Source organism: Lactuca serriola, chromosome 4 (assembly GCF_051521515.1).
Source record: "Lactuca serriola cultivar US96UC23 chromosome 4, Lser_US96UC23_V15, whole genome shotgun sequence".
NCBI lineage: Eukaryota > Viridiplantae > Streptophyta > Magnoliopsida > Asterales > Asteraceae > Lactuca > Lactuca serriola.
This window is the reverse complement of record NC_136411.1, coordinates 168,088,223-168,101,341: the sequence shown is the minus strand read 5'-3', so window position 1 is coordinate 168,101,341 and position 13,119 is coordinate 168,088,223. Positions and strand designations below refer to the sequence as shown.

The 13,119-nt window shown below is 32.8% G+C and overlaps 1 protein-coding gene across 1 annotated transcript; it reads left to right on the top strand.

Annotated features, from left to right (window-relative positions):
* The first annotated feature begins 1,574 nt into the window (after positions 1-1,574).
* LOC145102909 (inorganic pyrophosphatase 2-like) lies at positions 1,575-2,832 on the top strand. The gene is made up of 4 exons (XM_079040425.1): positions 1,575-1,776; positions 1,874-1,995; positions 2,085-2,286; positions 2,372-2,832. Exons 1-4 carry the CDS (start codon positions 1,639-1,641, stop codon positions 2,723-2,725), a joined length of 816 nt encoding a protein of 271 aa, XP_078896551.1. The 5' UTR covers positions 1,575-1,638; the 3' UTR covers positions 2,726-2,832.
* The last annotated feature ends 10,287 nt before the right edge of the window (positions 2,833-13,119 follow it).

The following is a 13,119-nucleotide window of genomic DNA, read 5'->3' as shown; positions in this document are numbered from 1 at the left end:
ATATGAAAACTATAAATATATCGTTGTTATTAAGAAAAGTGTAAAATGTAGTTCCTATAAATTAAAATTTTCCACAATTTACCCAATATTAAATAAAACAACATTAGTTGTATACGTTTCTAATTTCTATTCAACATGCACTTATTTTATGACATCCGATCATCATGTCATACAATGTGTCTGCCATGTTAGACTAATACTGATTTATATCATGCACATATATACTCACATATCACATATGTGTATTATTAAATATACAAACACGTATACATTGCAATTTAATCATTCAAATTTGGTTGCAAAATGTGAAAAAAGTTTTAAGATAATATACTCAATAATGCAGCACACAAAAATCGACGTTCGTGATCGGTGTATCCTCGCCAGATTGGATCACATGAAACATGATGCGGATATACGTGGCGAGTTGTAGTTATATCTTAAATAATTTTTAAAATTATATTCAAAATATTTTAAAATGTAATTGTTATTTTATCAAATCATATTATGAAAATCATTTTATGTGGAATGGACACGGCCGCCTGTTGTACTCTAACGTCACGGACTTCCTGGTAATTTCCTTAACCACATGCCTTTTAAGGTGTTTATTTATTTATTTATTTTTATAATAATAATAATAATAATAATAATAATTATTATTATTATTATTATTATTATTATTATTAACAATGAATATAATCTAATCATAAAATAATGTCCACGATCAAATTTGAACCTCAATCTTAAGGATATATTTAAAAACACATGAAAAACTATTTTAAAATATTGTGAATATATTTTTAATAGTTAATATTTTAATATATTTTTAATAAGTGATTTAGGATATATTTAAAAACACATGAAAAACTATTTTAAAATATTGTGAATATATTTTTAATAGTTAATATATTTTAATATATTTTTAATAAGTAATTTAGGATATATTTAAAAACACATGAAAAACTATTTTAACTAAATTTGTAAAATAACTAATATATAAGGTAGATTATAAGTTATCGTAAAACATAACAACTTAAAAAATTAAAAAATATATATTTTATTTCGTAGAGGACAAACATAGTTTAAATCAACTATGAGTCTATGATTCTTCTATCTTCCCGAATTTCTTTTACCAAATCACTTGTACATTTTTCATCATAAATTGTAAATTAGAATGAACTATAAATATTATTAATTCCCGATATAAATTATTGAACCTAACCACACCTACAAATCAAACCTATTTACAATAAGTTTTGATGTAAAAAAAATTATAAAAATTACAAATTCAAATAAAAACATAATGAAATTTTAAGCGTTTACAAGAATATAAAGAAATAATAAAAGGAATAAACAGTATATTCTTTATCATATTCCCGCGCTTTTCCTTTCTTCTACACTTTTGAAATTCCACACCAAACTCGTTATCAACCATTGGATTACAAAACATCGGTTGCTTTAGATTACATCCTACGGCTGAGATTTATCCCGAAAATCAGATACCACGTACAAATATTCGGGAAATATTCCTTGGCATATTTACCCTATGCCATTTACGTACTATAAATAGCCTCCATTCTGTATCTTCTTTCATCCACCGATCAAATAAATACTCACCGGAATTTTATAATTCCGACGAAAATGTCAGGAATAGTTGTGATTTTCGACTTCGACAAGACGATAATTGACGTTGACAGCGACAATTGGGTGTTGGACGAGTTAGGCGCCTCTGATCTCTTCAACAAACTCCTTCCCACCATGCCCTGGAACTCTCTCATGGTACTGTGTTCTTCTTCTAGATCTACCACAGATTTCATATTCTATTTTGAAGAATCGAAGAATGTTGTTAACTTTTTGTTGATTGTATAAAAAACAGGACAAAATGATGGGGGAATTGCATTTACAAGGTAAAACGATTCACGATATCGAACAAGTACTTAACCGTGTGCCGATACATCCTCGTGTTGTTCCTGCCATTAAAGCAGCTTATGCATCAGGGTAACTGATTCAACTTTCTCTCGATGGATCATTAACGATGTAAAGTTTTTCTTTTCTTACTGTTGTTCGTTGGATCTGTGTACTTTCAGATGCGATTTACGAGTAGTAAGTGATGCGAACACGTTCTATATAGAAACTATACTGAAGCATCTTGGAATCCGAGAATGTTTCTCAGAGATCAACACGAATCCAGGTTTCGTTGATGATGAAGGCAAGTTAAGGATTTTGCCTTTCCATGATTTTCACAAATCTGAACACGGTTGTAACCTCTGTCCACCCAACATGTGCAAGGTAAACCTTGATTCCGCTTTGTTTATCAAATCCAGAAGAAGCATACGAGATTTCTGATTTGTTTTGATGATATTGTCTCGAACAGGGTAAAGTAATTGAAAGGATTCAAGCTACGGTGGCCGGAGAGAAAAGGATCATATATTTGGGCGACGGCGCCGGTGATTTTTGTCCGAGTAGAAAACTTGTGGAAGGAGATTACATGATGCCGAGGAAGGATTTTCCGGTGTGGAAACTGATTTGTGAAAACAGGGATGTTGTTAAGGCGGAGGTTTATGAATGGAGTGATGGGGAAGACATGGAGCGCATCCTTCTGCAACTAATAGCTTCCATAATCCCGATTGAGAAGATGGAGAATAAGAATGCTAATCAGCTGTTTGATTGCAAGTTTGAGAGGATTGCTCTCGGAGCTTTGTCTAAACCCATTTATGTTCCTCATTGAAGCATTTTCTTTTTTTATATTTGAATCGATATGATTAGAATTTAGAACTGGAATTTGTATTATGATTTCCAGATTATCGTATAAAAAAATTCTAACTGTTTCAACAAGTGTAGTTTTTTTTTTTTATTGATATTTGTTTAGAGTAAATACCGGTCTCGCGTCGAGACTGACGTGGCGGTCCGCGATGCCGTCGTAACTTGGGGAACACCGCCCCCAAGTCGTTGCATCTTGTCGCCCGGATCTGGTTGCCATGGAAACGAATTGCGACGCACAAAAATTTAGCCGTTGCCCATATTTTATGGTTTAATAATGGTCAATTTTAAAAAAAAAACTTACTTCTTTACCGTTTATATATATATATATATATATATATATATATATATATATATATATATATATATATATATATATATATATATATATATATATATTTCAATTTTTATATACCTTTCTCTTAGTCTTTCTATATCTTAATACACATTTTTCATATTGGAGCAAAACCCAAATAACCCCCTCCATTATCAAATCCAAACACAAACTCGCCTTCGAATTTGCGGGGTATGAAAATTATTTCAACTTTTTGTCGTCTCAAGGTTCACCATAAATACCATACCAAGGTGCCGCTTTCAATACCGTTTCACCGCCACTGCAATTTCCCAATTCACCTTACGTTCAACAAAATCAATTTGGTCAAAACCCAAATTTACAACAAAATCTTTTCTCTACTTTTGGTTCGATACAACAAACAACCAATCAACCGTCGCCTACAACACAACCAACAGTTCAAGTGGAAGCGGGAAATAGTAGGAAAGGGAAAGTGAAAGGAAAATCAAAAGGGAAATCAATAGCGGTGGAATCTGAAAATGCAGACGTTTCACAATGGTGGACACCGGAGGAGGAATACGCTTTGACGGCGGCTTGGTGTGCTACTTCAATAAACGAACTTCGCGGAAATGGAATGAAAAAATGAGCTTATTGGGGGGCGGTGCTCGACAAGTTTCACGCTATTTTAAAAAAAAATCCGTATCGCAACGACATGTTGAGCAGCAAATGGGGTATGATAACTAAGCGGTGCAGTAAATTCAACGGTATTTACAACCGGCTTGAGGCGCAACAATAAAGCGGAACCAACGACTTCGATTTGTTCAAATCGGCTAAGGAACAATATCGGGTCGAAATGGGTCATGTTTTCGACTTTGAAAAATCATGAGAATTGTTGCGAGCAAATCCAAAGTGGAATAAAACGCCTACATCGTCGGAGGTTCAATCCAAAAGGTCTCGCAATTCTAGCTCGGTCGACGTGTCGGACGCACGGACTAACATCGACCTAAACGCCGATGACGATGAGATCCCGGATGATATCCAAGAGATATTCCCACCACGACGACCGCCAGGACGCGACAAAGCGAGGCGCGCTGCAAGGCATGCGGAGGAGGTGGAGATGAGAGCAAAAGATGCGGCGGAAATGAGAGCCAAATTCGACGAGCACAATTTATTAATAAAAGAAAAAATGAGCTGAAACGTCGTCATTTGGAGTTCCTGGAAAGACAAGCATGGGAGAAGCAGGAAGAAAAAGAGAGGGAACTAATGACACATCAGTTGTCAATTCTTCGGACAAGCGATGAGGGTTTAGCGTCTGCTGATCTAGCGGTGCTACAAGCGATGAAGGAACAAATTAGGAAAAAATATTTGGGTTAATTAGGATTGGTGTGGTTTTAGTAGTAATTTGAATGGTATTTTAGTTATTAATTTAGGTTTAAAATTATGTTTTTTTAATTGTAATCGGAATTTTAGATTTTAAATATTATGTCTTTTTTTTTGTTTTTAAAATTATATGTTTTATAAAAAATATATTAGTTATTAAAAAAACAAAAAGAAAAAAAAACGAAAGCAAAAAAAAGTAAAAAAAACGAAATAGTAAAAAAAAAATATATTTATTTTCAAAAAGTTGGTGTTGCATCTTGTTGCCCATTTAACACCATTAGCTTAGGTGACATGTGAGGTGACACAACTTGGTGTTGCACCTTGTTGCCCACACCCAATGTTCTTAGCTGTTTCGATTTGAAGGATGATTGTAGTCGTACTTTTTAAATTATCTTATAAAATTCTAACCGGCAAACATGCAGTATTTTTTTCATAAAGTTTTTTTTTGGTAGACGGAGGGTGTGGGAGGGAAGTTTCCTTCATTTTTTGTGGTTCATTTTTTGTCGGAAGGAAGTTTCCCTCACTTTTTGTGGGTTATACATTTTTTTCCCTCACTTTTTTTTTCTTCACTTAAAACCCAAGGATTGGGTAGGAAGCTCTTACCTCACTTTTTTTTACTAAACAAAATTAATTTTTTTTATGATTTATAATTTTTAAATTAATACTAAATATAAAATTTAATTAAAAATAAAAAGCATTTAATTAATTAAAATAAAAGTTACATTAAACCTAATATTTAAATAAGTAGAAAAATAATTAATATCCTAATTTTATATAAACCAAAATACGTCACTTGTAATCATCATGTTCGTCATCGCCCTCATCGTCCTCGTCATCGCCTTGATTGTCTTCATCATTCTCCCCAGTGTCACTCTCGTCGTTGGAATCTTCACTTTCGACGAACATATCAAAATATTTGTCTGATTCGTCAAACAAATCATCATGAGGAAACTCTAACGGGGGCTGAATATGAGCCCTATAAAAGTGCTCCACCAAATCAACACGAAGTGCGTGATGAATGTCGTGATTATGTACTTCTCTTCTATTCACCCTATACTCTTGTGTACCAACGGCTACTCCTTCGACATTTGCAAAACTTCATTTTCGTTGTATCGACATATCGCTCTTCCTTCGTCTTCAAGAATCACATTATGCAATATGATACATGCATACATTACGTGTTGTAACCTTTTCACCTCATATGACCTTGCCCCGACCGTTAGTACTTGTCAACGTCTCTTAAGTACACCAAATGTTCGCTCCACATCCTTCCTAGCTGACTCTTGCGCCTCTATAAACTTTTTCCTTTTCTGGTCGTTAGGACATGTAAACGATTTCACAAAAACAGACAAAGGAGGATATATACCGTCAGAAAGATAGTATCAACGCTTTTATGTTACCCCATTTGCTTGAAAAGGTACATTGTGCGACTTTCCAAGGTAGATATCGTTGAATACCGGCAACTGGTCTAGCACATTGATGTCATTGTTTGCACCAGCTGGACCAAAAAATGCATGTCATATCCAAAGATCATGTGATGCGATAGCGTCTAGAATGATCGTCGGCTCTTTGTGGTCGCCTCTCATGTACTGACCACGCCATGCGTTGGGGCATAATGACCAACTTCAATGTATGCAATCGATACTACATAGCATTCCAGGGAATCCATGCTTGCCTTCATGCACCATGTACAATTGGTGGATATCGTTGATAGTTGGTTTGCGCAAATATCGTTGCCCATAAACCAAACAGATCGCTTTGTAGAACTTGTACACACGCTCCCGCACGGTACGCTCTGACATCCTAAAATACTCGTCTCATTTATCTGCGCTCATGCCGTATGCTAGCTGACGAATTGCAGCTGTGCATTTTTTAATGGGAGAGAAACCTTTTTTCCGCCTTGCATCCATTTTCCATTGGAAATATGGAAAGCGGTCTTCCAAGTCACCAACAATACGTAAGAATAGTTCATTCCTCATCCGGAACCGACGTCGAAACTTTACAGCGTAGATGGCGTCATCTGCAAAATAATCTTCTATAAGGTGATTGTGTCCAGCTTCGTGATTTCTACGCAACGACGACTTTCTTAGCTTAGGTCGTGCACATGATGTTTCGCCTAGTCGATTTTGATAGTATGCAACCGTTTTCGCCATGACGGAACCAATAAACTTAGCCTCCTCTACAACCGTCAAATCGGATGACGAAGATGATGACATTTAGAATAATATTTTTTGGAGAGAAATATAGGTTATGGGTTAAAAAAAAGATAGAATGTTGTAGTATTTATAGGTTAAGAAAAGGGAACGATATATATATATATATATATATATATATATATATATATATATATATATATATATATATATATATATATATATATATATATATATATATATAACCGTTTGGAATAAAAAAAAAACAAGCCAATCATGTAAAGAGAGAGAGTGTGGGACTCCCTCCCCCCACCTTTTTCCCGCGTTTCCTTTCCCGCACCCCTGGTGCGATGTTTCTTCGTGCGGGATTGTTTCCCCGCTTGCCACTCCGTCCGACCTTAGCAAAATTGTTTAAAGTAGTTTGGAGATGTTGTTTGGCGTACTAAGGAATCAAATTTATATGGAACGATACTTTATTTTTAAACTAGGTTATACCTTGTCGAAACTACGATTGCAAAAATAAAATAACATAGGTAATAATAAAAACATAGTCATTGCTATTTCCAATAACAGCATACCGTGACATTATTGAATGCTAATTATTTTATAAAAATATTAAATTGTTATTTTGGGGTTTTAGTCCAAACCCAACTTTTTTGAATTTTTGGTCATTTTAAGCTAGTTTGCTTCCAGTCCAAGCTATAAAGACTATTATACCCTTAATGAATTTGTTTTTTATTTTTCTTTCACTTTTTAATATTATTATTAAATATAAAAATGGGCTAACTTATCCACCTCACCCCTCTCTCTCTCTCTCTCTCTCTATATATATATATATATATATATATATATATATATATATATATATATATATATAACCTAACCCAGACCACTTCATCTTCAATATTTTATCCCCCAAATCCATCGTCGACATCCCCAACCGATCTCATAAACACTGAAACACACATTCGATGAAACCTCCTTCCCTTTCAACAACCCACCAACCCGTTATATTACCCAAAAATCGTTCTTAACGAAACCCATATTGTTGTTGAATAGAAACTCTCAAAGAAACCAAGCTTAATGATGCTCAAGAGGAAATCATGTACATCTGCGCCATCTACCATTTCTTCTTCCTGTTTCACTCGATCTCAATGCTCCTCTTCAACAACACATCTTCTTCATTTTGATATACCTATAAAATTTTAAAAAACTTCAATTAATAAAATAGATACAATATAAATTTAAGTATGTAGGTATATCAAAATACTGCTGATCTATCAACATGTGTATTTTACATGAATTAAGTATACTAAAGATAACACGAATGTATGTGTAGCAACCACTTCACCTGTGCCACCATTGTTTTCCTTCATAGACAACGTGAAAGATGATTGGTAAGATCAGTTCTTCCAAATATCCAACAATCCATTTTTTCCCTTTACTCGATGCCAGATCAGCAATCATTTGTCCACATGGGTTCATAGGTGTTTGATCATCAACCAAACCTACATATCACCAGTTCTATTAATAATTAATAAAAAAACTTATTAAAGAGCTAATATGCTTGTAGATATAACGGTTCCAATAGGACATTGAAAGCTTAAAATCATCAATAATATTATATAGAAATATTAGGATAATTAGACCAAATACGTTTTTTCGTTCCTTTAAACCATCCTGAAAAGCATCAGATTCCATCAGCCGTTTCATCTGCCCTAAACTTTTTTCTCTATCTTCATCACCATACTCTAATTTAATTGGTTCTTCCTAATCATTTTCGTTAAGATAAGCTTAAGTATTCAATTAGTGAAAACAGAGTATGTACATGGTGTTGCCAGAAAAGATTAATCAAAACAAATATTCAATTAATGAAAACAGAGTATACAATTTATATTTTTTCTTGTCAGAAAAGATTAAATAAAACACGAAGTAATTACCTGATGGAGAATATATGTTGAAGCCTATGCAGAATTTGATCGAAAGTTGCCACCTCACAGTTGCAGAAACCAAATGCAGTATTGTACTTGGTACGTTGAAGAATGAACGAAATAGTATATGGTATCCGTTTAAATACTATGAGATGATTATATTAGCTGACTAGTTTATAACCCGTGGGAACCACGGTTAAAAATTTAATTAAACTTTCATAGTATAAAAATTCAACATTATTAATCAATTATTTTAAATAAATTATTAATTAAAAGTTTTTTTGTTATATAAAATTATAATCATTGAATTAAATAAATATATGAAACTATATCACTTTATAATTTGTATTAATTTTATTGTAGTTTTTATTCTATTGTTATTAATTTAATGTAATTAGAGTAGAAAATTTAAAATTTGAAATTTGAAATGAATAATTAATAGATTGACAAGTGGCATGCATTAATTATAAAACTTAATAGGATGACATATGGCAAAAGAAGAATAAAACATGTATGAATTAGGAGGCCTAATAGAGTGACACATGTCAAAAGGAGAATAAAACTATTTTTTTATTAGAATAGAGATTTATTGGCTAACTAGTTTATAACCCGTGGGCACCATGGATTAGAAAGGTAAAAATAATTTTAATTAAATTATAAGGTAATTATTGAGCTATGATAAAAAAAATAATTTAATAAATTAGGCAATAGATATTATAAATAGTTTTTTTGTTGACGTGTTTGATATGTGTAAAATGGAGGAGTGAATTAGTGGAAATTTCATTAATGAGGAAAAACCTTAGAATGACAAGTGGTAAATAATTAATGTGAAGCTCTAATTGATTGACATGTGGCAAATGTGCTACTCTTTTATTAGATAGGGAGATATTGTTTAATTCAAATTCAAAATAACTGCTTTCATTCATTTTTCTGTATCTTATGGGATAATTGAATAGTTTCTAATTTATTTCGGTATTTCATAGTCTTCTAATTTTTAAAAAGATTATGATAAGCCAAGAATCAAGGGATGATCAAAATTGAAAGCTTACGAATCGGTAATGTAATCAGAAGTTGAAATAAGTTTTTGAATTTAGTATTAATTATAGTAAGTAATTATATTAATTAAATTAAATGAAAAACAATCTGGAGGAAAAACGAATTTGGAGGAAAAATCTCATATGATGACAAGTGGCATTTGCTGAGTTGGAAGGCTCTGGAGTTGACATGAGTAATCTTAAAACTATTTATTTATCAGTAAGGGTAGATAATGGTTTTTTAAGTTGATTATTTTTTTTTTTTATTCACCACGTATATAGTTCAGGGCTGTTCCAACTGTATTTAAGGCTCAGGTTAAAAGCAAAATCTAATTAAATGAATTCCAAATAATTTTAGTTTTCAAAACACGAATTCGAATCGTTCAAATTGAATTCAATGTGATTAGATAGAACTTTACAAATTGTTTTTCAAGAGTTGGGACATATATTGTTTTTGGAAATGACAAATATCATTAAAAAGTCGACATTAGCAAGTAACTAAATCGAGACAAAAAAAAAACAATACAAGGAGAAAAAGATGAAAATAAAAGCAAAACAAATTACAAAGATAAATGAGTAAAATGTTAGCAAATGCATTTATCCCATTAGCCACAACCATTTTTTTTATGTATTTGCACCACGAGTATGAATTAGAGATAATGGCATTTGCTATCTTTGTTCAAGATACTCGAATATTTTTAAAAATCCAATCGTTTCTGCATTCAAAATGCTCAAGAGCATGCAATATAAGACTGTATTGCCAATAAGTGCATGTATCTGACAGTTATGCCACCTATTACTTAAGTTAAGAAATTCTAAGATACTTGAGCACCTTCTACTTCACAATCCAAGCCATTTGAAGATCCAAGAGTGTACATTTTAGGCAAAGTCGCAATAGAGGAAGAGGTGGTTCACCGATTCTAAGTCATTGTTGCAAAAAGGACACATCTGATTAGTAACATTTAAACCCCTTTCTAATAAAGTATCCGCTAGTGGAATCCTACCATCGAAGTCCGCCAGACAAAACACCTAACTTCTAACGGAATTATTTTTAACCAACGGATCATAGGACCTGTGGAGAGGATCAATTTCGAATCGATGAGTCGTCTCATGTTATTTACCTTGTAAACTCCATCAACTGTTATATTGAATCGGAAACCATATGTGGATGATGCCCCACTAAAGTTCAAATCACCTATATTCGTGTATAATTGGAGCATCTCGTGTAATTCCATCGGATTGGATGGCTCGTGTTTCCAACACCAAGAGAAGCCGTTTGAGGACAGACGATCCCTCAACAAACAATTTTTAACATATTCGATCTTGTAGAGATGAAGAATTTTTCTTGAAATGTTGTTGTTCCATACCAAATGTCTTTCCAGAACATGATTTGAATATCAGGTCTAAGAATTAGTCTAAATATTTGATGAATATCAATACCAATACCCCCTAAAGCCTTGACTGCTTTATGTACGTATATTACACCAAACCCCGGTAGAAGTCTTCCTAGCAATATAGTGCGCAAGTTTCTTCCCCAAATTGTGTAGACTGATAACAATTGTTTTCCATATGCTTCCATTTTCATTCATTAGACGCCACCACCATTTGATCAGTAGTGCCAAATTTTGTGCTATTAGTGTTGAGACATCAAAACCACCATTTGAGATAGGAGTTGTTACTTTTTGTCATTCAATCCAGTGAACTTTCTGTTTTAATTCACACACCCCCCCTAAATAGGAAATTCCTTATGATCTTTTCTAGAGTGTCAATAATGCCTTGTGGTGCTTTGAAAAGGGACATGAAGTAGGTAGGAAAGTTGTTAAGAACTGATCTGATTAGAGTAATGTGACCACCAAATGAGAGCGTCTTGGCTTTCCAGTCATATATTTTAGATCTGAACTTGTCAATAATGGGTTTCCAGTGTTTCTTTAGACCCATGTTTGCTCTTACTGGTACTCCCAAATAATTAAATGGGAAAGATCCTTCAGCACACCCTAATGCTCTGGTAAGTCCTTAGATTCTTGATCTAAAACCCCCATACCAAATAATCGAAACTTATAAAAGTTGAATTTTAATCGAGATGAGATGTGAAAGCATTTAAGGATTGCAGAGAGATTTTTGATATAATCCTTGTCCCATTCTCCTACAAAGATCACATCATCTACATAAAACATATGAGAAATATAAGGACCATTTGATGGAAGTTTAACCCAGCTGATCAGGGATTTGTCCCTAGCACTTTTCACAACAATATGCAATCCTTCCATAGCGATGATAAATAAGAAAGGAGAAATTGGATCTCCCTGCATGACACCTTTGGAAATGGGAAATTCTTTAGTGGGTTAGCTATTTACTAGTACCGAAGCTCGAGAAGATGATAGGCATGCTGTGATCAATTGCCTCAATTTGAGACCAAAGTTCATTTGATTCATAATCGAATCCAGATAATGCCAGTTGACAGAATCAAAAGCATTCTCAAAGTCAACTTTAAAAAGGAAAATTTTCTTTTTGCATTTTTTGGCCCATGAGAAAAATTCATTCATAATCAGGGGGCCATCGAGTATGTTTCTTCCTTCAATATATGCAGATTGCATCTCGTCCACCACCGATTAAACTGATAGGGCGATAATCCCCAAGTTTAAAGGATCAACAACTTTTAGGATTAGAGTTATAAATGATGAATTGCAACCAATGGCTATGGTTACGTTTTTTTTTTCAAAGTGCTTAATATATCTGAATATGTCATCTTCCATGAGGTTCCATTTAGCTTTGATGAGCTTGAAGTTGAAACCATCATGGCCTGGTGATTTATCTCCAGCACAACACCATACAACAGATTTAACTTCATCAATGGAAAAGGGCATCTCCAAGAATTTGTTCTGATAAGAGGATAACTTCTTGAAAGCCGCACTAATGAACTCCAGTCTAATAGGCCACGGTTTCTAAAATTTGTCTGCAAAAAAGCTTCTAACCTCCGTCCTGATTTAATTTAGATCTGATACCCATACCCCATTGATTGTAAGACCATGTATTTTATTTTTCCTATTCTTGTTTTTAATTATACAATGAAAATATTGGGAATTTTCATCTCTATCTTGTATATTTGACTTTGGTTTTATGTTGAAGGTCAAGTTTGATCATTTTTTCAAGTTCTAAAATTTTCACCTTATCACTTCTCCAAGGAGATCTTTCATCAGCCATTAGGTATACAAATTTTTGTATATATATATATATATATATATATATATATATATATATATATATATATATATAACTTAATTATCAGTCAAAATTTTAATTTAATATTATGTATACAATTTTTTTGTGGATAAATAAATGTATTTAGGATTTCTATTAGATTTTATTTAAAATAAATTCAGTGAATTAATAAATATTAAAAGACATATTTCCTCCGTATATATAACTTAAATACCAGTCAAAATTTTAATTTAATATTATATATAAAATTTTTTGTGGATAAATAAATGTGCTTAGGATTTTTATTAAATTTTATTTTTAATTTATTTAAAAGAAATTCAAGGAATTAATAAATGATAAAAGATACACTTCCT

Bases quoted from the DNA above. Each gene is read 5' to 3' on its own strand.
- LOC145102909 (XM_079040425.1), top strand. From the start codon at position 1,639: ATGTCAGGAATAGTTGTGATTTTCGACTTCGACAAGACGATAATTGAC. The intron at 1,777-1,873 runs GTACTGTGTTCT...TATAAAAAACAG, and splicing joins TGCCCTGGAACTCTCTCATG to GACAAAATGATGGGGGAATT. The intron at 2,287-2,371 runs GTAAACCTTGAT...TGTCTCGAACAG, and splicing joins GTCCACCCAACATGTGCAAG to GGTAAAGTAATTGAAAGGAT.